The sequence below is a fragment of the Cuculus canorus genome, chromosome 1 (assembly GCF_017976375.1).
Source record: "Cuculus canorus isolate bCucCan1 chromosome 1, bCucCan1.pri, whole genome shotgun sequence".
Taxonomy (NCBI): domain Eukaryota; kingdom Metazoa; phylum Chordata; class Aves; order Cuculiformes; family Cuculidae; genus Cuculus; species Cuculus canorus.
Window position 1 is genome coordinate 18,382,254 of NC_071401.1, and position 26,251 is coordinate 18,408,504.

Here is a 26,251-nt window from a genome sequence, read left to right on the forward strand (position 1 = left end):
CTCTATTTTATTACTTTCCAAATATACAATGCTCATAAAAAAGGTAATTTGGTCTTTACAATAATGCCATTTCCTAATGTTCACCAATGAGGGAAAATTATCATCATGTAGCAGAATATTATGTTTTAATTGTTTTGCTCTCTTATCCCGTGTCAAAAGTTTTGAGGGCAAATGCTAGGTATAAATACTAAGCTATCACTACCAAACAAAATGGTTGTCGGGAGTGATGATAATTCTGTTAAGCAGGGACCATCAGTGATAAAGGGAGGGAGATAAAACTATAGAGTCTAGAGAGCTTGAAATAGTAGAGAAAAAATATGAAATAGTAAGTGTTCAGATTAAAGTTCTACAAGATAGGAAAACAAGAGAGCCACATTTTTGCCTCAGTTCTTAAACTACATAGTACATGAACAAGCAACTCTGCCTAATGGAAGCACATTGAAATCCTTCACTTTTCTCAGTCCTGGAGCAGGTAAAAAGTGACTTTGGCAGTCACATAACAGGAGGAGAAACACACTGCAGCAGGGGTGGTAGGTTGGGTCCAGGAGTCAATAGGTGTAAGAAGCAGAAAAACAATATGTTTACTGAAAAAATACTACCCTTTTTTTGGTGTAGGGCTTCATACTCAATTTGCCTTATCTTTAGAGAAGGTGAAAGTAGGATCTAGTCTGTAAGGGCCCAAGATGACTCTGTTTTTAGAAATATAAAGCCTTAATGTAGCCCTGTTTCAGTTCCCCGTGTATGAAGTGGGGACAATAACCTCTTTCTCTGGCAAGCTTTGTAATTCCTTCAGGACGAAGATTGTTCCTTAATGTGAAATGAGCAGCACTTTGCCCAGCAGGGCTTTGAGTTTTCATTGAATGGCTTGAATTTGCAGCAAGGCAAAAATACATAAAACAAAATTATAACAGTACTTGGGTAGATGAATTTCAAGCTGCTTTCAAATTTCCCTTGTTTCTGTGCTGAATGCAGAGACATCCTTTCTGTCTCGGATAGTTTGCAATTAAAAAGGCTCTCTGCTCTCCTGCACAGAAAGAAAGACTTCAAATATGGCTCGTCTTTGATCTGTTCCCACCACCGTGGCTTTCAGCCCTGTTAACTGTCAGTGTAGTTGAACAGGGGCTGCCAGTATGAGGAAGTGACCTGTCTGACATAGCTCTCCCTGGCACGTTATACAGGACACTGCAGGCGTTGCGTGACACAGAAATGAAAGAGGAATGTGGTATTAAGAGGGATGTTCAAGGTCACTGACTCTGTCCCTCAAATAGAAGAGGCATCATCCCACACAACCCTGCTCAAAACTGTCTTGGTAATAGTTATTTCCTTGCCTAACCTAACTGGGAAGAAATTCCAGAACTCATTGTCTAAACAGTTAGAAAACTTCTAGTTTTCTGTCTAAATTTATTTTTGGGTATTTGTAGTCATTTATTTTTGTGCCAACTTCACCTTTTAGCTTAAAGAGCCCTGACTCCTCCCCGATATTTACCTGGCTGATATAAAGTCTGCAATCGTATCCTTTCCCTGTCTTCCTCCCCTAGTCCTAGATGAAATCCTGACTGGCTTTGTAGTAACCTCAGTCTCCCTTATGCCACATCCATCCAAGGTGCCATTTTATGCAATGGTTTCAGTTTAAATTCTTCTTTCTTGTATATCTTCATCAGAATACAGGGAGAGGAAAAGAAAAAAGGTTCAGAATCAGTATTGTTATGAAGGAAATGAAAGTACAGAGAGAGGAAGAGATTTGTAGAAGTTGGCACAAGAAGTGGACGAAGCAAAAAGAGAATTCTAGTCCCCTGATCAAGCCCACTACCTTTAAACACTCTTATTCATGGCATACCTCCATCATACGGAAGGGTTATTAAGGAATGAAACACTTTCAAAACCAGCATTTCACCCTATTATCTTCTAAGTCTCATCCAATTTGCTCATGAAATGAAAATCTAGCAGGAACTGTTTGATGGCTGTACATATTAATATGCGCTAAAACAAGAGCTTTCATTATCATCTTCAGTGCTTGCTTTTCCTTTTTGCCACTGAGATACTGTGAAGGTTACAGTTAAGGTCAATCACAGTCCATGTTTATTGGTTTATTCCCAGATTTTGAGTTATTGATATTGAGCTTGTCCAGGAAATCAGTGCAGTGCAATGTAAGGCTAATCGACAGCCTGCTGCTCTTTTTGCATATTAAAAAAGTTAACCTTATAAAGTAAAATATATTTCTAAAAAAGAAAGTCAATGTCTTTCCACTACTAAGTCAAAGCTTTGCAAACTCTTGGGCAGCTGGTTTCATTTGTTTTCACACTACATTTTCCCTGAAGCTCTCTTTAATGGTCAGAGCAGGTTTCATTCTTTCAACTTTCTTTTTTTTTTTTCCTTAATTCTCCTGAATATGAAACAAATGCCTACAATACAGATATTCAGATATCTCTCCCACCTGGATCTGTTGCATGCGGGTTGCTAGACTATCTTCCAGCTCCCATATACAGAAACAGCACCATGGGCTCATGGTATCAGCAGGGCTGTGACCTCTGGCTGAGTGCTTCTTCCCCTGACTGTCTGGCTGGTGGTCTCTATTACTTACCCTTTGCTTAAAAATCACCTCAGCCTGGTATTTTACTATCCTTGTTTTTCAGAACAGTCACAAATTTACCAAGATTTTGGTTTTTATGCTCCTACCTGCCCATATTGCCTCCTGTGCATGTGTTTGGTTACTGTGCAGCTCTCCTCCTTTTCGTGTCCTAATGTTGTTATAGGATATTGCTGTTTGCAAAGAAATGAAAGATGATGTTTGGAAGGATGCTAGTATGAGGTTGACTGCTGTTGAATTTCAGAGTCACTGGTACAAATACTGAATTGTATTACTTTTGTGGTAATGGTCTCCCCAAAGGACTCTCCTCTTGCATCAGATGCTCAGTCCCCAGTCAGTTCAGATCTGACTGCTCATCTGTTCAATGTAATAATAGTATCGTGCTGCAGGTCTACGGTGCCTTTCATCTGATGTGTTTTACGGAGTCTGGGCAGCTGTCTTAGGAACCAGGTGGGAAGCTGAGTGCTGAGGCTCTTTCTAAAGTAATTTCAGTTGACATATATTTAGTGAACCCATGCTGCTGATAAAGAGGTACAGTGTATATACACAGGGCTAATTAAAATGACAATGCTGGCATCAGTGGCCATCTGGGACAGATCTCTTTCCATGACACTTCTCTTCACTAGCTCCCGCTGCCCCCACTGGCTAACAGTTCCTGAGGTACACCCACCATCACTGCTGTTTCAGGACATGATTTTTGCAGCAACTAGAGGGCATCTGTGTAGATACAACTCAGGAATTTGCTGGCACTTTTCTGTCTGCTTTGATATACTGTTAGTGAACCAAGACAAAGCCATGAGAAGAAGGATCCTGTTTGTCCAGAAATAAGTCATAAATATGATGACTGCAATATCCACATCACTGGAAAGAGAAAAGAAGATGGTAACTGGAGCTAATAGGAGTGATCACGTTTATCTATGACAGAGCTGTTCTTTTGGAGGGTATAAAGTTATCTCAGAGAAGAGTCTAGAGACTCTCCGAGTGTATCTGCTTTGCTCAGCATAGCTGAACTTAGGACACCTTTGAACACCGGGCCAACACACATACACGATATATTACAGTGTCCTCCCAGTATGCTGGTGTGGGCAACAGTTGTGACTGTTACTCTGCTGAACTGCTCTGGTAGCAACAGAGTCATCTTATGGGCGCTGGGTACCCATTAACCCAAGAAAAAAGCCCCAAGCAGATCTTAGGTTTCCTCAGACTTAAAAAACAAGTGAGGGGAATTCAGGTGAAACTGTGACAACTGTGGCTAACTACACCAAGAAGGATGTTGGGTGCCAGTACTGTCCATGGTATGGATAAAATGTTCTCCATGGAGTGAGACTACCTCTTCCTGAAAAGGAATAGACTGTATTTGACTGCTTTTGATCCATTAGTAAGAACTTCAGTTCTTGGAGAGCCATTGCCTGTTGTGATTTTGCAGTAATTCAGGTGTGAGTCTCTGAGGTGTACAGTCTAGAGGGAAAGAGCAAGAGAAAGTGATAACGGTTGTGACCTTGTCACATGCTGAACAGCAAATACGTGTGTTCTAAAAATAGTATCTTGTCTTTCCCACGACTCTAATGTGATCTGCAGCTTCAGATTTGCTTGTAAATCTCTTCTTCATCACACACAAATCCACTTGATTTAAACATGGCAATGCAATAAATTTGAAGTGACCTGATCAGAAGTATATACAGGATGAAATTCAAGAGCAGCTTTACTTACCAGCTGCTAACACTGACCATTGTCTAGTGTGCCTCTCAAGTAATGACTCCAACATTTTCCCACAATTCCTTCCACATCCCCAGAAAAGACAAACAATTTCTTTTATGGTTTCTTCAAGAATTTAGGATGAGTCTGAGTTTTATGGCAGTGCTAAAAAACAAAAGATGTGCCCCTGGTAATCCTGAAGCCACACACATATGTTGATGATGGCAGCACAGGCACCAGGATTCAAGAGTTATTGAGTAGTAGTGATGCTCTTACTCCAGCTTGGTTACTCCCAGCTGAAATGCAGTTCTTCAGTGAAGACAGATGCTGAGAGAAAAAGACCCTTCTGTTGTGTGTGTGTGGGTGACCAGCGTGACTGTACATTCATGGAAACAGATGGAACAGTTTATACTATGGTACTCATGCATATTTGGTTTGTATTTGAATGAAGACTAACAGATGCAATGTGCTATTTTATTTTTTAGGAAATATATGATTAGATATGGTTAATTTGCAGAGGGTAATGAGCTACATGCCCCTATTAAAAAGTCATATATTTATGTACATTTCTAGCAGAAACATCTTTCTCTTGAAACAGGAATCTCTCTGTTAAAAACAGAAAAGATTACATCTTTGCATTTGTCTGTTGTATACCTGCTCCTTCTTTTCAGCCACTACACTCTGGTGTTTATTAAGAAATCCAGATGGGGATACTGAAGACTGAACTGTGATGCTCCAGAAATTTGCTGTGTGTGCCTGGTTGGATTTTTTTTGCATGTATATATCTAAATAATTTTATTTGTTCTTGAGAATATCTTCAGGAAAATTTCATTTCATTCTCACTGAGCTGATAAAGTCTTCAGGGCCTTAAACCTGGCTGACCTTCATATTTCAACCATCATATAATAAGACATTAGGTGAAATATTACTTGGTGGACACCTTCTTTAAGGTTGTCACTTGGACCTTAAACAACTAATAGTACTTTTTTTCATAAACAGTTACTTTTGATTACTTTTTACTTCCCCATCTGTGAAAAAGACAGCTCATACACAGGTACTTTTCCCCTGAATCTAATAAATCAGATTCATCATCTACAAAAAACAGAAACTTTTTTTTTAGTCTCATAAATTCAGTGGACTGACTGTCTTAGGTTTGTACACCATAGTTTCTTGAATGTTTTGGATGGCTGGAGTCGGTGCTGGATCAATTCCTATTCACCGAGGATCTCAGTAGCATTTTGGATAGAGTCAGGGGACTAGGTGTCAGACCCCTGGGCTGCTCTAGTCCCAGTCTTGCCAATGACAGAGCAAGCAACAGCAAGCAGATATAGATAACAGAGCTGGAAATGCATCCAAGCAAACCACCTGTCTGTGCACACACATACTTTGTAGACTTGCACATTGCCACTTAACAGCAGTTTCCTGCTGCTAAAAGTCTTAACATTTAGTAACAGGTAATTATTACTGTAGGATGCAGATGCCTGTAGAGCTGAGGACAGTAGCCAGTTGCTAACTATACATTGCTGATGAGAAAGACTCCTAAGGACAAAACACCTGGGTCAGCCTTCCATTAAAGCACTGTGAGATTTTTAACATCCATGCAGAGCAAATGAAATCAAAGTCTCCTTCAAAGCAGTGAATGACAGTGCCACATAACTGTGTTTTCCTGTCCTAGTGGGATGAAAAGCTGAATGGACTCTGCTGATGAGTTCAGTCCAGTGGAAGTGTGAGTCTCCCCAACATCTAGTCCAGGCTTCGCTGACTCTGCTCAGCTGCAGGAACAACCCTTGTGCCAATTCATTGAGCACAAGTGACCTGGCCTTTTTTCTGGTGTGTATTATCAGATCAAGTCTATCTCAAAGAAATCATACCAGCCTGCCTTGTTCTCTCCTTCAACCCATTTTTCAGGAAAAACTTCCATTAGCCAAGCTTACATACGCTGAATTTGCACAATGGGTAGTTTGACAGGGAAAAAAAAAAAGAAAAAGCACAAGACTTGGCCTTTATATGAGAGAGAGCTTCCTCTGTAGAATTGGGAAAGGAGGAAGGATTGTGATAAACATCATTACTAGCAGGTAATTTTTCCCTTTCTGATGCAGCTCTGCAGTGAGCTTGTTATCTGCCTGCATGAAAGATCTTTTCAGGATGTTTCTAGTCCCCAAGGAAGTGATAGACTAACAGAGTCTTCCCAATAATAATAAAGGGGGATGTCGGGGGGAGAAGATGTCTCTCTTCTTCCTCTAACACTTGACAAAGCACTTTCCTCCTCCTTCCATGCACTACTCTCCTAAACAGTTTGGAAGGGAAATGAGTTTGCTTGCAGATATTTTTGCTCTGTAGCTAGAGAAACAAATGTGTTAACTGAATATAACTCTACCCAGAAAAGAAGAACATGGGCAGGACATTGAATGGAGTCGCTGATGGAAATGAGGAACAGTTTGCTGTCTGAATTGCTCATTGGGAAGAAATAAAGGTGAAGAAAGAGAGGAAGGAAATAACAGTTGTTTGAATAAGGATAGTGAATGCAAAATCTGAGTGGAAGAAACAGTGAATGCTGAGAAGAAGCTGGATGAGTCTGAGTCATGCAACAGATTTTTTAATTTTTTTTATGGAAGCTGTGTAAAACAGATGCTGCAACAACCAACCTCTGAAACCCTTTGTGCAGTTGCTACAGGAAAAATGATCTCAGGGTAATTTTTTTTTTTTTTTTTTACAGGGCCTGGCATGAGGGCTAGTGTCGAAGAATATGTGATGTCATTTTAATGGGAGCAACAGGCGTCGAGTCAAAGGCAACTACCCTTGAGTAACAGATGGGGGAAGATAAGTTCTCCTGTTCTCTCTCTTTCCCAAGTGGGTTGCAATCTCAGTGGTTTTGAATGGCATCTCAGAGGTTTTATGGCATGTCATAGTGAAGAGAATTCCTGACTACTTCCTATCTCCCTGCAGGACTGCATAGGATCTCAACAAATCCTTACTCCTAGTCTTCCTATACCAACTCTCTTGACAGTGATATTTTCAAAATCCTCCCTGTTAGTGACGGTCTTAATTCCCAGTAATTCCTAACACTCTTACTTAAAAATATGAAAGTAGAGCCACTAACCAGTTTTCAGACAGTATTTTTGGAAGTGGAAGGTATGTCTGCATACTACAGAAAACGTGCAAGTAAAGAAGCTGTTATTTTTTAATTTGTTTTTCATTGTATTCTGGAATCTTATTCATAGGCTTATCTAGACTTGGAAATGTACCAGTATAATTATTCCTGGAAAATTACTTGGAATTATTCATTTTGAAGTAACTGCCTACATGGAATCAGAATGATCAGATAGATCCTTACACAAAAAGAAACGATGCTGAAATAATTATTTCATAACAACCATATCAGAAAATTTCAAGTTAGAGAGGAGCTCATATACACAGGAAGGAAGCAAACCCTATCGTCTCCTTTCTTCCTTACAGCCCTTGTTTTACAGCCGAATAAGCAATAATGAGGCTGTAGATCTATGTCTTCTTAGAATCCAAAAGGCTTTACATAGTCTGTTGGATGAATTTCAACACTGTTCAAGTCCAAAGAGGAAATAAGCTCTTCCAGAAATTCACCAGTCTTCCTTTTTCTTCTTTGAGTCTGGCTGTAGCTCAAAGGAACCTTATGGACCATCTGTCTCTCCTATCCTCTCAACCCCCACATGCCACCATTGATAAGACATCAATCTGTGAAGCAGCTCTGGGAGATTTTTTTTAGTAGTTTCTCCAGGAAAGCATCTGAGTGATTCCTTTGCAGAATCTATCTGTTCTCTGTGTCTGCTGCGGAAAAGTAGTATTGGCATCTTCCCATTTCTACCATGGTCTGGACATTCTTCTCTTGAAGGACGCAGATGTATTTGCAAGAATTTTAGACAAAGCCAAGAATGAATTAACTAAATCCCATTCAGAGAGGACAGTGATAAACAAGGCATGGTTTGTGAGAGCGCTAAAGGTTTGGAAAACATTACTTACAGTGAGATACTCCAGAAGAAAAGAACCAAAAGAAGGTTAAGGATTCAGTTCATCACTGTCTATGGGGACAGGAATCTATCGGGGTATTGCTCAGGGGCTATAACAGAAGCTAGGATCTAGGGTATCTTTGGGAATACTTCCTGAATATCTTCTCTTACCTTTTGTGCTCGTGTGGGACCAATCATAATCTGATGTCAAGAATGCAAATCTTCCATGCCACTGACTGAGATAAAACCAACTAGGGGCTGCTTTTCTTTCAGAGACCAGACTGTCTCTTTCTAAAAGTTTCCAATTAAAGCTTCTGTTGAGGTGGTAAAATCCCTCCCTAGGAAAAGCGCTGAGCTCCTCTCAAATATACCTTTGGAAATTGATCTTTTCCATAATCATGCAGCTTACAGAGAGAAGAAAGTCTGAACTACTCTCTATCACAGCTGCTTTCACACAGTTGTCCTGTTCATTTTGTTTGCTTTCCAGCAAGCACTCCAGTCTCTCACAGGGATGCTGCTTACCCTGACCCCATGACTCTTTCCAGAGTTAAGACTTCTGGGTTGTCACCCTGCTGCATTCAGTAGCGTTCCAATTCTGTACAGCTCTAGATCATTGCATCTGCCTGCACTGTAGTGAGCCTGTTTAGGCCTTGTCTTTACAGCTTTTTGTTTGTACTGTTTTGTTTTACTGCTTTATTTAGCTTTAATGTCCATACACTCTACCGTCCACAAGCTTAGGTTTTCCACTAGATAACCACTAAAATGCAGAAAAGTATCATACTGAGTTCCAACACCTATGTCCCTCTTGGCCTCAGAAAATCCCTATCTCTCTTTGTTGCTAGATTGGTTCATCCATTTACACTTAAGGGGTAGGACTGTCCACTGTTGTTTCACTGGGGCTCTGCTTCAATTCACACAAATCCCAAGGTCTAACAGGAACAGGAATTCTGGGTTAATAATCCAGAATTCATATAGGAATGGGCCTATTTGCTACCAGCTCACAGGAAAGAAGATACCCGTCCACCAACATGCATGACCTCCATCAAAGGGAGTTATGAAAATATCCCATTCACCCTCAATAGGAGCCATGGAGTGTTTGTGAGTTGATCTCTGTTTTCTGCTTTCTACATTTACAACTCCAAGAGAAGGAAAATGACCCCCCAAAAAACCCCCAAAAGCAAGTTTGTCATTATCTGAGAACAGACAGCATACCAATGGAAGGGGTCCTGTGCAGATGGAATGGCAAGGGCTTTCCTCAGGGGGGACCACACTTAGACAACAGCCAAAAATATTAAGGTAGCAGTGGCAGACACTGAGGCTTGTGGAGCGACAAGGAGAACATATTTCTTCTGCTGTTGCATATCACGAGTCTGGTTTAGGCATATAATTTACAAATACGTACATTTATATCCTGTTTGTGTACATGTCTATGTCAACCTTTATCTAGACACCTGAGACACTGCCACACACAGCTCCCACTCTGCAAACATGTAAGTAACACTCTCTGTCAACCAAACTTATAACATACTTAAAGACTGAAGCCTGATTTGCCTCAAAAAGACAAAGGTGGCATTCCTCTAAGTCCTTTCTCTGTTCTTTAGTTTGTAAACTGATCCCATGCCAAGTTTTCAACTCTCCTGACACCAGGGTGTCTGCAATGCCCAGGATAATCCCCTTCCTTTTCCTGAGAAGCGGCTCAAGTTTAACACCCCTTCAGAATTTACAACTCCAGCATTCATTTTTCATGGAAGTCCTCCAGCACATGATTGGTCAAATCATTAATTTGGAAAACAGGCTTCTTTAAGGAAAGCTGAGGAATACATCTAGGAAACTGCATGTGTGCTTTGTTTACCTACCACCTCTACCACAAGGAACATGTTGTATTAAGTGCCAAGGAGGAATAGAATGAGCTACAAGAAAAGTTTGCTATGTTGAGCATTAAAAATCTAATGCGGTGTGTTTATGTAGCGCTTTTCATTCCAAGTGATCAAGAGCCTTGCTAGCCTTAATCATTTCACTCATCACTGAAATACAGACACCTCTGGTGTGGAACATTAACAACTGTTCGGTAGAGCACAGCAGCAAAACAGAGCAATTTAATGGAGGAGAAACACCCCGTCCAACTGCAGGTGCAAAGGGAATTTTGTTAAGTGGAATGTAATTATCCAAAGCGATGTACCTAGGAGAGAGGGAGACATTTCTCTTAAAAGTCCAATATGCGGCAATGGCTGCTTTTCCAGCCCCCATGCTTCTGGGGAATCAGCATCACAGCCTGGATGCAGTTGAATCTCAGTTTAATTTCCATCCTAAGGCTTCCAAAAGAAAAAACCTCTTGGAGATTTTTTTGTAGATTTCTGGATTCCCACTCTTTCAGTCAAGGATTGCCGTTTGCCTGTTTCAAACACCTAAAGCAAACTACAACAAAATGAAGAATGTGGCTGGAGATGGAGGTTTGGTACATCCAAGTTCCTTGCAAGCAGCATGAGGCTTTATTAGCTATAAAATCTGCACAATATATAAGAAGGAAAAAATCATTGTTCTCAAACTATTTGTGGCAGGGTGGCTTGATTTAAATTGTAATCATGGTTTGAACCAGCATACAGAAAATCTTGATTTAAATAATCAGTTTTAATCTTGTTTTGCATGTGTGCTTTTCAGTTATTTTCTTTTAAAACTGGTTGATTCTCACTGATTGGTATAATTTGCTGCTTCTTTATGCTAAATCAAAGACTATCCTATATCTATACATATTTATTTCAGCAATTACATAGTTTAGCATGCATTTATTCAGATTCCTACTTTTTACATTTTTTATGATGAGAAACTGGTGAACAACAGATTTCTTATTCAGTGGAAGATTGCTGATTTTTTTTTAATTTTCCATTTATTTGGAATTCACGTCAAGCTGCATTTAAACGGATACAGGAATTCAGTATAATTTCAACCCCTCCTCCCAAACCAAATATAATAAGAGTACTTGAACTTGCTGGAGATCTGAGAAGAAAATACGTCTTGCTCAGAAAATGAGTTGGCATTAACAAAGACAGCGCTAGCTGTCTCTGGGGAACTGAAATAGAAGTCCATTTCCAAGAGAGCTCGGCAATGTTTCTTTCTTGCTGGAAATGCTGGTTTAAATAGCTCCCAGGTGTTTTTTGTTACTTCATCTTCAGTCACTGGCCCTTATTTGACCCAAATCAGGAAGATTTTCTGTTGGGTGGGATTTCTGCTGCTCTGCCAGTGGGTTGAACTGATCTGTGGGAAGGCAGCAATCCCATAGGGGTTGTGAAATCACACTGTGGTGCAGTGACACCCTGTCCTTGAGGAAAGACTTTAAATCACTCCTTTTGGGGGATAAGTCAGAGTCGAGCTGCATGAGCAGTTGCATTGGCATGACTGTGGGCACAGAGAATCCCTGCAAGGGAATGGGAATGCATGCCTGGTATGGAAACCTCTTAAGCCAGTTGTCTCTCCCAAAGTGGGATGTCCCTGCCCATGTCAGGGAGGTTGGAACTAGATGATCTTTAAGGTCCCTTCCAACCCAAAATGTTCTATGATTCTATGATTCTAAGTAATGTGTCCTGAAATACAGTATAATACATTTTATTCATGTAGATCTTCCCTTCCCCTCCTTTTCAACTTCTGAGGGATTTCTGACTTCTGTACATTCTTATTGATCTACTTAAATGACTTGATGTAAAAAAAAAACCAAAAACCTCCCTTTGCACCTGCAGAAGAAGCAGTTGCAGTCAAGAACTGATCTGGAACCTCCACAGACTGGCTCTAGGTACTTGCGCAGAGACTGCAGCCAGTTCAGTTCCTTGACTCTCCTTAAGACTTTGGAATTTAAGATACAGTTACTTTAAAATTATCTAAGAATGATTTACAAGTCTTTAGCATATTATTCTGAATTTAATCTTCAGTTGAGCCTGCCATAATTTCTCATTTTGTTTACACAATTTATCTGTTCAGAGAAGAATTGTGTATTTAGCTTAAATTATGTTAAAAAAAAACCTTAATGGTTCTATTTTCCCCACTACAAAGCGAGCAAAACAGGGTAGAAATCGAGTATGTGTTTCTGAATGCAGCAGAAAGCCATCATTTTGATGAAGTAAGTCATTCTTGAGTTTGCTACCACTGAATCTGGTTGTGGAAGCCCTTTAATACTTTGGTGGGTCATTAAATACATCAGTGAGAAGAGAGCTGTGATGGCTGCTTTCTCACCTACAGAAAGGGTTTCTATGGGAGAAAGTAGCCACCACATGGCTGCAGTGGTGGCAGAGAGACGGAATATTTTGGAGAAGTTCATGCTGTTTTCGGTGGGTACCATGCGTGCCAGTACCCCTTAGAGGACCTGGGAAGACCCTTGTGATCTCCAGCAAAGCTTTTGATATAATGGCTCATTCCGTATGGTTTGTTTGACACTCTATCATAGCTGCTCAATACATGGCTTGTAAATAAATACAGCAATAGTAACAACAAAACTCAGGCTTTTTTCAATCCCCAAGACATTTGGTGCATGTTTGAGGGCTGCCTAAGCTAATATTTTGAACACTTCACTGCCCAAAACTCACTTAATATATTAGCAGATAGAACTGGAGTATAGTTGCTTTATTTGCTGCTAGCCATATGTTTGATTAGAAAATATTTGTGTTTGCAACTTAAAAAGGGGTAGGAAAAAAAAAAAGAAAAAATATCCTTGTTTTGTACCAGGGAACTGGGATAAAGCAAGAAAAAAACTGAAGTGATACAGGCAAAGTTAAGCACTGTAGCAGAGACATGGATTAAATCTTTTGAGCTGGAGTCCAGTGCCCACCCAAAAGCAGCCCTTCCCTAAGTCCCATAACACAGCTGCTCCCCAAATGTCTGTATAATTGAGGCACATGTGGCAAAGACTTATTTTTGATCAGCCCATAACAAAGTTATGTTTGCAAACTCATCTACATGAAGACCAGATAGGCATTATTAATAGAGCCTTTGCTCCTTATATACATGTTCAAAATGATCTGTGCTGGGATGGACAAGCAAAGCAACAACTTGCCTTAGAGCATATAATAAGAATTTTTAGGAGCAGTTCAAAGAAACTCTGAAAACTTTGCAGAATTAGGGTAGCACTGCATTTTCATCATTGCCCTGGATTGAATAAAAAGGCATTTTTGCTAAAAGTTAATCAAAAGCCTCTGAGAAATAAAGCAATGAGTTTTTAATGAACAAACTCTCATGGCAGAAGCTGTGCTTTCCTTTTATTTGGAGCTCAGTGAGCACCTCTGGGCATGGGTAAAACAAAAATAGCATGCTCCTCTCACTTTGTTCTGCTTATGGGTGGAGGCGCATTTTCACTGAAAAAAGAAAAGCCAGCTATCTCGAGAAGCACTGGAGGAGACTGGGCCAGACGTGGACTAACAATCTGTGTACTGGACCAAGAAAGCAGATGCAATGGTCAAATGGGAATTCAGAAATAGACACGAACATCTGGAAATCATGAAATTGTAGAATGCTTGTTTGGAAGGAACCTTACAGATCACCTAGTTCCAGCCTCCCTGCGGTGGTCAGGAACACCTTCCAGTAGATTAGACTGCTCTGGTATTGAACATCTCCAGGGATGAGGAGGTGGGAAATGACGGCTTGGGAAGAAAGCGTGGTATACCTTTTCCTCTGTGCTATACACCTCTTTTAAAGGCTGGGTTGTTGTCTTGACCTGTCCTGCCCATTGTAGCTTGTTGTGACCCCTACACACCCAGGATAAACCAGAAAAAGAGAAAAACACAAAGTGGAAACAAGCTTTGGCTCTCTGTCCCATAACCAGCAGGCTTAACTTTGTGAGGCAGGGGTCCTTCAGCCGCAGAGACAGATATCAGACCATCTTGAACCTTAAGCCATCACATCTTCCTTATTTGGATTTATCGTTCCCTATGTAGTCCTTTGCTTTTCTTCATGCCCCTCCTCTTTCATTATCCCAGGAGAGCATGATTCTTTGCTTAGGATGGAGTTTGTATCTGGCCCTAAAAGCCAAATTGAAATGACCATCAAGCTGCAGGTTCATTCTTATCCAAGCACTGATGTCCACACTAGCTCTTATGGCCCACAGTGTCCTTACAATAACCCTCACTCCATGGCATTTGCTCTTCCACATTGGTATTGACACACAAATCCCACCCCAAAACCAGGCTGGAAAGTATCAAAAGAGCAATAGGTCTTATGCTGCTAAACCTAGTTGTATTCCCCCCGGGGTGTTTCACGTGGAAAGAAGTTATTTATGGCACTCAAAAACAGTGTAAAAAATGTATAGATTTACTTCCAGAATACTTGGCATCTTGCCAGCAATATTACTAAATGCAATTATTTTCCTTAAAAAAATAATCTCCATGACAAGGCAGTGTAAAGTGCCTAAGGAAAGGACAGAGATTAATGGCGTAATTGAAAAGAACAGTAAATTCGTACCTGTTAATGTTGTTTCTATGTGCCCTCTTCCCCAATATTCAGGCTATTAATGAGTTTCTAGAGTTTGGGCCTTTTTTTTTTCCTGCTTAATGGCTTCACTATCGTCACAATAATAATAACATGAAACCTACATACTAACCTACATTGAACTGTAGTTCATTACAGCAGAATAACATTATGAAGTGTTTTAATGTCGGCATCCTTTCAGACACAGATTACAGTAACAAAGAAAATACATTTACTATGGGCTGTAACATATGGGGATAAAAATAATAAAAAAAAAGAAAATGGGAAGACTTCTTTTGCTCTGGAGGCAAGCAGATCAGTGATGAGATAGATTAGACCTAGAAATCAGTGGGAGTTTCTTCATGGCAGAACAAAGTCAAGATCCTGATCACTAATGCAGCAACTGAATTATTAAACTCAGATAAATCCTGTGCACCTTCACCTTCAAAATGGGGGCACGGATGCTGTGGGCCCCCTCTGTGTCCTTGGGGTGAGCTAGGTGTTAAGAAAGGGACATTTCACAGAATCACAGAATCACAGAATCACAAGGTTGGAAAGGACCCATTGGATCATCGAGTCCAACCGCTCCCAACACTCCCTAAACCATGTCCCTAAGTACTTCATCCACCCGTTCCTTAAACACCTCTAGGGAAGGCGACTCGACCACCTCCCTGGGCAGCCTGTTCCAGTACCCAATGACTCTTACTGTGAAGAATTTTTTTCTGATATCCAACCTGAACCTCCCCTGACGGAGCTTCAGGCCATTCCCTCTAGTCCTGTCCCCTGGCTCTCAGGTGGGTTGAATCCTGTCTGAGAGACAGTAGCATCTTCACTTGAAAGGCTGTTTTACAACCTGTGGACAGAGGTTGAATGTGAGGGGGAGATCAAGGGTCTATTGCTCTATATTTCATCAATTTATTCTCCCAGTAGGGTAAAACTTTCTCTGAGACTCCTGTGAAGAAGTGTGATAGTGCCTTACCTTTTCACTTTCAAGAGGTGTCTCAGGGCTAATATCTAAAAAGGACAAAAAAGATAAGGGGGCAGAAAATTTGAGGAATTCATCATCAAGAGTGTCAGTGGTTAGAAAGCTGGATCACAAGTAAGGAAGATGTAACGGTTTTCAAGGGAGCCATTTCTCAGTGGAAAATGTAGCATTTGGGATGTTCATGTAGTTAAAGTCTCCCTTTTTAGGAGTAATATTCTTCACAGGAATATTAGTATCTTTACGGTTGGATGGAGAGTTTGAAGGCACATTCCTTCCCCTCACCTTCACATTTGAAGTGATCACCAAGTCTCTGATTATCTCTATAAAGTGACCTCAGTAGGTGGCAATATCCGAGCTATCCCCATGTATTCTTAAAATTGGGAATTTCTTTCAAGTTCTGCCTGGAAAGAAGTGGTTTAAGAGTTTTGAGGAGCTGAAATAGTGAAGGAGATTAGTGAAAATTCCCTTCTGGATCTGCTACTCATTTTTTTAGTTCTTCGCTAACTTCTACAACTGCTGATTGATCTTTAGTGGCAAGGATTCTGGTTAATTTTTATTTCAAACTGAAACATCTTGTTAATATTAAGGTTGCAACTGATAGCAGGCAAGTGAAAGATGACAGCCAACAGATGCCTGATCTTGACCGGGTAATTCTAATTTATTCTTGTCTTCCCCTACTCAAAAGGCATAAGGGAAACTTAATAAAGTATAGCTTACAGCACATTCTTTTTTCTTACTATTTATTGTGAAGAGAGTTTTTTTAAAAAATCTCCTTCCTGAATTCTCTGGAATCTGAGTACCACATTTTTGCCTACATGGTTTGCAAAAGAAGCATGTCTGAAGCACACAATCATTTACTGGAAGTACTTTATAATGCAGTCTTTAATTCAAAGGAGGAAAAAAAAATAAAGGTTATATTGCTGCAGCCACGGTAACAATATTAACAATAGAGTGTACGAAGCCTGGAAGGAAATCACTCAGCAAAACATGGTAATAAAAAGAAAAGTCACCACGGATTATCAAGTGGGGTATTAACAAATAATTTGTAATGCTAAGATTACACAGTAATTCTGGTACTACTATTTGCTCTGATGTGTTCAATTGTATTTTGGGCCAGTGATCTGGGCCAACGTGATTTAAGAAACCAGTGAGTGTAAAGGAGACTGAGCAAAAGTCCTTCCCCTGCAGAGGGTCAGAGCTATTTAGCAGAACTTTGCAAAGCCTCTGTAACAAGTATAGACAGCATTAGAAGGTGAGCTCTGGACAACCAAAGTGAACAAGAAAAAAATACATAAATAATTACCATTTTACTAGAGCTCCCTTAGCTATTTTAAACAGATCTGAAAAGATTTGGGAAAACTCATGAAATTCTGGAGCATGTGGCTTGATGGTCAGAACAGCTTTCTGATTTAAGAAGAAGCCAAAATAGGTACAAGAAACTTAGCATTTAACTGTATTTAACTCAGTATTTAACCACAGAGTACTGAATTCACCGCTCTGGTATGCTGACTCTTTTGCAAAACCAGATAGTTACTAGCATACACCTAGGACCTGAGCTAACGCTGCTGATGGCAATGAGAGTATTCAAAAACTTCAGTTAGGTCATCACTCAATAAATTGAAAGCATTAGTTAGTTTTACTAACAATTCGAGAGAAGTAAAAATCTAGCATTTCTTTGGTGTTCCTTGTTTGAAAGGCTGTAATGTACCCTTGTGTTTCTAAATATCTTCTATAAGCATTCAGTTCTATCAAGTCCTAATTTCCTATGCAGTTTCTTAAGCATCCTTTCCAGCAGCAGTAATGGCTTAAGTAGCATGGCAGCAGAAAGCATCATGGTTACTGCAAGAAATGCTCTTTAAATCATGTATTTTGTCAATTAAAATGGCTAATAATTTGGTCTGTGATGGGAGAGCAGGTAGAGCTATCATGTCAGTTTTCCATCTCCTGACTGCTAGTTACGCTTCAGTTTTACAAAAACTTATAAGAATTTTCCAGAAAGGCAATTTATTTGATAGGAAAGCAAAAGTTAACCACAAGAGTTTTACTACCTTTCTGGTCAAGTTGTTAAAGCTTGGAGAGCAGGTTCGGATACTGGGCTGGCTGTTGGCTTGTCAGTTTTAAAGCTCATTTAAGCACATCCTGAAACAGTAGTGACTGAAAGAAAAATTATTCCTCTCTCTTGGATGAGGGGCCAGCAATGTAAAATGAAATGGTGCTTTTAATCTTGTCATCAAAGAGTAAATATGTGTATTGCTATAGTCACCATACCACCTTTGGCACTGACTGGTGATTTCAAAGCTGAAGCCAAAAAGAAATGGACCCTGTGATTAAACTGTTTTTTCTAAACAGAGGTAACCAACAGATGCATGGTGGAAGTGTTGGGGATGATTGTACCTCCATCAATTTCATTGTTAAATGGGAGCTTTGAGTCCAGCAATGCCATTCTCACCCCTTTTGCATACATGAAAGGCATGCAGAATTGTTTGTGGAACATGTTTCCTACATATTTTTTAATTATTAAGATAGAAAGAAGGACTCAACTCTGCAGTACAGCATCATTTGACAGCAATGGTCCTGCAGCCTAGCTTTTGGCTTTCAGAGTGGTTAGATCTAAATTTTATTTCATGTCTACTAATCTCTCAGTGCACTAGATAAGAAAATGCTATACTTCAGCAACACTTCTGCTGCAAGTATTTCTTTACACAATATATTGCAACTGAGCATCTCCAGCTCGGTTGAACTGTCTCAAGATGTCTGATGTTACTCATCATGCCTGTGAGATCCTTCTGGCCTATTGATACTGCCCACATTCTTCCCAGGAGATGACGACAGAGACAAACATCAGCTCCACTCTGCACATGTACACAGCATTAATCACTGCTGATTTGTCCTGCTAACGAAGAAAACTGCTTCCTTTCTTCTCTGCTCCTTCTCATATTTAATGAACTGAATGCCATGGTGGATATTAACACTAAGAGTCAATCCTGAGTTTGCAGCAGCTTCTTTGGGAGGGATGAAAGTTAAACTGGTCTAAAGTAATCCTGCAGCAATTGCACAGAATAAACCAGTAAGCTCATTCTTATATTGAAGACAGAGAAAAAAGTTTTGTGGTTTTTGGTTTCTTTTTTTATTTTTTTTTTTGTTGTTGTTGGAAGGGATTCCATATGTGAATATTCTGCCCATCTTTCATGTTTGGATCTATTCAGGGAGTACTAGCATGATTCATAACAGTTTGCGCGGATCTGGGGTAAGATCTCACTTATAGGCTCAAAAGAAATATTCAGAGCTTGTTTCATGAGTGCTTCCACATGAACACTCCCCATCTGTTAGGAGTGCCTTGGGCAGTACAAAATCCTGAGATGCTCAAAGCTCAGTCTGAACAGTCCTACATGGCCCTGAAGTCAAAGAAACATCAACAACACTACTGTTGAAATTGGAGAAAGAGGGATGCCCAAGAATGTACAGCCACTGACTAAAGCAGCATCCAGTCTAGACCATTCTCAGCAGCTATTTCTCTAGTTTACAGTTAAAAACTTCTATAAGTGTAGTTCCTCGGGCTCCTCTGACTATATCTTCCACTGCCTAACTGCCCACAAACTATGAATAGAGGAGGAGCTATGTGACATTGTTGAGCTCTGAGAAGAGATGGTTAAAGGGAGATGTATCTGCTGTTTCAACTATTTTAGGTGTGGAGATATACAGAAGACGGAGTCTGACTCTTCCTGGAGATACTTCATGAGTGGGTGTGAGGCAATGTACATGACTTGTAGCAGCTGAAATTCTGACTAGGTCTTAGGAGAAGAGTTGTTTGTAACAAGTGTGGTCAGCTCCACAGTCAAGGCATAGAGGTTGTGGCCTGTCCATCCTGGGAGATGCTCAAAGTGTTGCCTTCTAATAAAAATTATTCTGTGCTACTGTGTTTTTATGATGAGGTCTTTATGATTAGAAGTATTTTGCTCTTAGTATGTTACTAAATTGCCACAAAATAAGACAATTTCTGGAAGACTATTACCACCTTCTCCTTCATTGTGCTCTACTCTATATTAAACAATTGTTGGCTCAGTACAAAGCCTGTTCAGGGTTATCTGAGGTAATGCCTGTTAACTCCAGGCTCAGATCCAAGTGACCACTTCAGGAACTTTTGCTTGATTCAGCCTTGCTGAGAAACAGTGTGAACTAGTAAAGGAACGAGCTTCTCAGAACTTCATTGCTAGACTTCCAGGAACCAAAGTGCTTCCTGTGCATGGATCTGAACTGTTAATGAGAAATCACAATTTCAGCTTAGCCTAGATGGTCATGCTGCAGAATAATCCTTGAGCTATGCGGAATGCCTGTTACATTGTCTGTCAACAGTGATTGCATTATCTATGGATGAGGTGCACTAACTTGATGAGTGGTCCCCTCTGTCCCCATACTCTGCAAAGGGATCAGCCAAGTTGAGGAAGAAACAATGCCCAATGGAAGGGAAGCCAGGGGGCTGTTTAGGTGTACAGGATCTGAGCTCAGGGCAATGCCAGAGTTATAGCTCAAACCAACTTTTCAGCAAAACCAAACTTCTAACCAAGTATTCAACATTCTGGAAAACCTGGGAACAGTTTAGATAAAACAATGCATGTTTTTTTCATGCCATCTGCCTCTGCAAGTTATTTATGGACTGTAACGTGCCATAGAGCCAGACCACTTCATTGGTTTCTTTAAAGGCAGAGAGGTGGATTGTGGCTGTTCTTGCAGAGTAGAGTGTTTGTTTCTTCAAGGCATCACCACTCCTCAAATGAAAGCGAACATGCTTTTCAAGGGAGCCAGACCTCTCATTTTCTAAGAACACAATAAATGTTTTGGTAGAACAGTGCTTCAACAATTTTGGATTTACAAACATCAGAAGTAAACTCTGATTATTTATTTTGGATAAATAATGGACAGCATAAAAATTGCTGATGTTAATCTTCATTGGAAAAGTTGGTTTAATGGGCTCCATAAAATCTTCTATTGATGGCAGGTTCATAAAACTCCATATTGACTTCAGCTAAAGGCTATAACTTCTATGAATACTGTCAACAATTAGTATTGACTAATAAAGGTATCCTGTAAACTGAGTCATAGCACTATGCTACTTTATGCTGCCATTAGCAAAATTTCATGTCTTCTTGAAAACTTTTCTCCTATAAATCTGGGATTTCTCAAAATAGGCTATGTGATAGCTGGCAGCAGAGTGCTCAGAGTAACACTGCTTCTGTGCAGAGGGAGAAAACACAGAGTAAACTTTGTGTTTGCTAGACAAAATTTCTGAGAAGATTTCAGGCTTCATTTTCTCCAACAGCAATTTTCAGATTTTGAGGGGTTTGTGTGCATAAGTTTCTCACATTTTATCTGTGCCATGCAATTACAAACTGAAAACGTCCAAATTTTGTGTACAGTTAAAACTTGCCCTTAGTCTTTCTTCTCTTCCTCCTTTGCAACCTCTGTTTGGATACATTTATACCACCAATTCAACTGCTATCCCTATGTCAAAATGTCCCTATGTCTTCTAGAGTAGTTTTTCTGACCTGAACCTGGCTATTGTCTCTGCTATCACTCCAGGGAAGTTTAAGCATCAGCTGAAGCTCCTTAACAGCATAGTTTGGATTGCAGTATTTTCCCTCTAGTTCCACACCTGTTTTGTTGATGTGTGCAATATAGCTACATAGTGCACAGTGCCGCTCTCTAGATTTTATTTATCATAGAATGCCACGTTGAAGGGACCTCATGTGGTCCACACTTTTTAGATGATATATAATTCAAATGATATCGTCCAGCAATCTGTCAAACTGTTCCTTAAAAGTGTCCAGTGCAGAGGAAAGTAGCGCTTCCCTAGGGAGATTATTCCAATGTCTAACTGTTCTCATGGTGAAAAATTTTCTTCTGGAATCCAATCAGAATCTCCCCACGAGCAACTTATACCCATTACCCCGAGTCTTTTCAACGTGACTCCTTGTAAAAAGGGTGTCTCCATCCTCTTGGTAGACTTTATGTACTGATACATGGTTATAAGGCCTCCCCTAAACTCTCTCCTCTCAAGACTGAACAAACCCTGTTCTCTCAGCCTTTCTTCATATGGTAGGTTTCCTAGTCCTATGATCATCTTAGTGGCCTTTCTATGGACCCTCTCCAGCCTGTACACACCTTTTTTCGTATAGCCAGGACCAAAACTGAACGCAGTGCTCCAGGTGCATCCTGGTAAGCACTGAGTAGAGTGGGATAATCTTTATTTCTGCTGGCAATGCCCTTGATGCACCCCAGCATCCGTTGGACTTCTTCACACCTGCAACACGCTGTTCACTCATGTTCAGCCTGTTGTCCACCAAGACCTCCAGGTCCTTCTCCACAGAGCTGCTCTCCAGCCAGGTGGAACCCAGTCTGAGCTGCATTCCAGGGTTATGTATTTCCAGGTGCAAATCCTTACACTTATCTCCATTGAACTTCATGAAGTTCCAGCGACACAGACTTTGTATTTTTAGGTATGATATAGCCTTTGTCATTCAAAACACTGAACGTCTAAGACTGCAAATGCCTAGAGTCCGAAGAAATTCCTTCTACATTTGTACAGCACTTAAAAACACTGCAGGTATGTTCTCTACCATTCTGTCTTCGCTTTTCTAATTGCTATGAAATGGTGGTTCAACAAATAACGTGTCATTCAATTTAAAGCAAGAAGAATTGGAGATTGTTTCAGTCCTGACATGAGTACTACTGCCTCTGTTGTTAGTTTCACTAAAGTCTTTCAAGGCATGTTTTATCGCTAATGCGTTGTTGCTAATATAATTTCATTTGCAAGTGATCTGCAGGTACAGAGTTGCATTTGAACACGTAGCAATAGCATGAGGGAAACAAGTGAAAAGAGACTCCAGCAGCTAATATAATTCTTCTGTCTTAAGAAAAAAAGAAAAAGACACTAAAATTGCTTTAATTTTTTAAGTAGGCCTGGAAATAAAAATGCATGTGGTAGGATCACAGCTGCTCATATACCATGGAAAGCACAGGATAGAGCTTTGGATAAGGAGAATGGGATAGATGTGTTTGCTTTTGATTATTCTCTCATGATTTCTTGGGTGTGTGCAAAACTCTAATTGACCCTGACGATCCCTCTGTTTTTTTCATCAAAACACAAGGCTTGGAAAGAAAACAGTGTAATCTGGCACTGTGTCTGCCTGCCATAATGTGTGCAACCCTGTCAGATACTGCACTAAGAAACTTAAAAAAAAATTGTAAAGATAATTTTAAAAGATTCTTCTGTACATCCTTTAAACAGAAGGCCATTTATTTTTGAACTTTGCCTAATATATTATTATCTCTGAGCAGAAACTTAATAAGCTTCTACTGTAATTTTGTTGGAGTTAAACATAAAATCATGTGGGTGGTGTATGTCTCACCGTGTCATGGCTTCCCAAGGAAAAGTTATCATCATTTGTCACTATAATACTCTGGCAAAAAGCATAAAGAGAACAAGCACTACAGTCATTTCACATCAGCTTTCTGCACTGAGCCTAAGCTCTCAATGATTTGTATGCAGTGGCTATATTAAGAAGTGGACTGTGTCATAATTGAATTAAAGGTGCAAAGGCATATAGGGCTGTGTGAACTCCTGGGTCAAGCTGCAATTGAATCAAAACCCTCTCGCCTTCCTACACTGCTTGGCAGAACTGCTGACCAAAAGGTTCACAGACCTACAAAAGGCATGCAGGAGTCCCTGTAGCTGGGGACACAAGTTACAAAGATAAAAAATCTGTGACCTTCAGCTTTTATTTTGCATGAAGAAAAAGGCTTCTAAAAATATTTCACCATCATTTTCCTTCAGAGAGCAGTCTGCCGATTTACATAAATGAAACGGCTTCTGTCAAGGAAGCAGAGAGGAATAGAAGGAAATTATCTGCCTTGAAAATCTCTAGCAGATAAGAGCAGCACTGGCCAGAGGAGGGGAGATTTAAATGCTTTTGGTCTGAAAGGTCGCTACAAAAAGCAGAGAGAGTATTACAGCCACTTAATGATCTCTGTCGCTGTGATAAATAAGTAGGAGCTTCTCCAGCAGTTTATTAACAAACACTCTGTAGGACAGTACAAAAGGCCACAACATGGGGCTATTAGAAGAGTGTTTTCAATGAGTCTGATAAAAAAACCCAACACAAAACCTCAGGAAGATTAAAGCGGATGGTAAGAAGAGGCATTACTGGTACGGCTCGAGGCTGACATCACATGCACTGTCACCACTTACCGGTTTCAGTATTCTCATGCTCTGTGTCAGTGAGGGTGAGGTTCGAGTTGGCTCGGCTTGACAAGCAGGAGCTGCGTCCAGACTTCGTGTTGCGTCCCCAGAGCCTTACGGGATGCTCAGGTGACATGACCACATCTGCCTCTGTGTCGGCATCCGAGCCAGCGCTGATGGAGTAGCTGCAGTGAGGCAGCCCAATATCAGTCCGGTACAAAGTCCCATGTGTGGGTGTCACGTCTTCAAGACCCAGCTCTCGCAAAGAGAAGTTGGCTCCTGAGAGAAAACAAAGCAGCCTCGTTACTCTTTAATAGGGTATGGTTTCATCTAGCACAATACAATAGCAGAACCATTCATCTTACGTCTTCAAGTGGTGCAAAGCAGCTTCCAGATCCCAATGTCATACAAAAATTCCCATTTTGTGAACTTGTTTAGTGTGAGACGAAACAACCATGCCAAAATCAAAAAGTAGTTGGATTCCTACTTCTGGAACCTGACAAAACCTGAGGGTGTGTTCAATGAAAACATCAAATTTGGAAGCAAAGATGGATAGGGAAATTGTGGAATTCTTTAGAAGAGGCAAAATTTAAACTTCTAGGGAGAAATCAAAATGAGGGACACAGTGATTACAAGTCCTAAAATGCACCTGAAAACTCTACTATAATAGGAAATTTGAGTGAGTTCTGCTTGTTGAAATCTCTGAAATTACATACTTGGGACTTAAATTTCCTTTGACAATCTAACTTTGCTCTTGCTGACCACTCACACCTTGACTCAGTTTAGCTATTCATTCTGAGACAGTCACAGCAGAGGTTATTTGACTGCAAATAGATTCAATTGTTTAGCTGACTAGAAATATAACCTGAAAAATTACTCCTGAGTTCATGTCTAGTTACCTGCAGAGCTTCAAAATTAGACTGAATTGCTGTGAACGAGGCTTCAAATATTAGCACATTTTGTTTGGAATGTTGCATGAGAAAGCTGGGGAAAGCAATTACTGGCTCCATTTTAATCAACTTTTATTTAATATGCAGGCTTTTTTTTAACCCCCCCCAGCCCTCAATGTCTTTAAAAGAATGTGGCAACTTGTGAATGCCTTTATCTGCACTGTGCATTTATATGGCACAATCCACCCGTCTGCCTGTTATGCTATGCCTTGATCAGGTAAATTAAGGAATTTATAGGAGGCATCAGGCTGTGGATCACGGCCAAATACAGGCTCTGGATCATGGATCAAATTCAGTCTAGCTGGCTTCTTACCATGACTTCAATAAGTAAATTCTATGCAATAAAAAGAGAGGAGCAACCTGCCAAATCCACACACAGATCACAGACTCAGTTTTAGAGCAGCTTAGGCATGTTTCAACAAGATAAATCTGAATACATGATCTCCAGAGAAGCTAAGACCCAAACCTAGCTTTGAACAACAAAGTTCATATCTACTCACTCTTGAAATGTCTTCTTCAGGTCTGGACATAAAGGCTATATTCAAAACTGGGTTATCATTCTCTTCCTGCTCAAAACCTGCTCAAAACCACACATGCATGTGGCTCCCTTTGCATTTCCATTTGTTGATGTTAAATATCACATGGTGGAAAATGTGTATTCAATAGAAGCTGTCGTATTTCTACTTTCCCAGAGCCTCGTTTCACGCCTGTGGAAACATCCTGGCTTGTCCCTGAACCCTGCTATGTATGGAAGATCTCTCGTATTACATAGCACACTTGCATCAAATGATCAGCTAAACAAAAGTAGATACTGTTCTACTACACTTTTTCATTCACTTGGCTTTGCAGCTCATAGTGAACAGAGATATTTTTGGATGCATGGTGAATAATGGGACTGGACAATATTGCCATGTAAGTCTTAGAGAAGGAAGTGTTTGATGTCAAGGGGAAATAACCATGGTTCAGCTGGTTGTAGAGCTGATAAGACTCGAACTGTATAAAGCACTCCTGACTTTCACACCTTTTTAATTGACTGAAGAAGATTAAAGCTTTCAGACACACAGCACTGAAAAGGTTGCTTGGGGCTCACACCTCTGTCAAATCCTAAGGCCTTGCTCAGGGATCATGCTTGTGCAAGTCTGTGGCAAATTAATCCATTTAACTTGACTGCAAAGTGGACTCAGAGAGTGTCCTCTGCTACTTCATGGCATGAGGCAGCAAATGAACTTGACCTAAGTTATAAACAAAAGGAAGCAGTATCTCTCCAGAGACTTCGCTTGTCTCTTCCAGCTTTGACTTTCATGCAAGGCCAGATAGTTTTTAAGCCAACTTTCTCAAAGTAGGAAGAGGGTCTTTGCTCAGGGCTTGCAGGGC

The 26,251-nt window shown here is 40.3% G+C and overlaps 1 protein-coding gene across 10 annotated transcripts in view; it reads right to left on the bottom strand.

The window, feature by feature from the left end:
* The window catches only part of TENM4 (teneurin transmembrane protein 4), a 606,655-nt gene that overhangs the window by 324,809 nt on the left and 255,595 nt on the right, over positions 1 to 26,251 (bottom strand). For all 10 annotated transcript variants that reach the window (XM_054066504.1, XM_054066489.1, XM_054066498.1 and 7 more), the window contains one exon: positions 23,937 to 24,206. In XM_054066504.1, the coding sequence (XP_053922479.1) occupies positions 23,937 to 24,206 (270 nt within the window). The remainder of the gene's footprint in view (positions 1 to 23,936; positions 24,207 to 26,251) is intronic.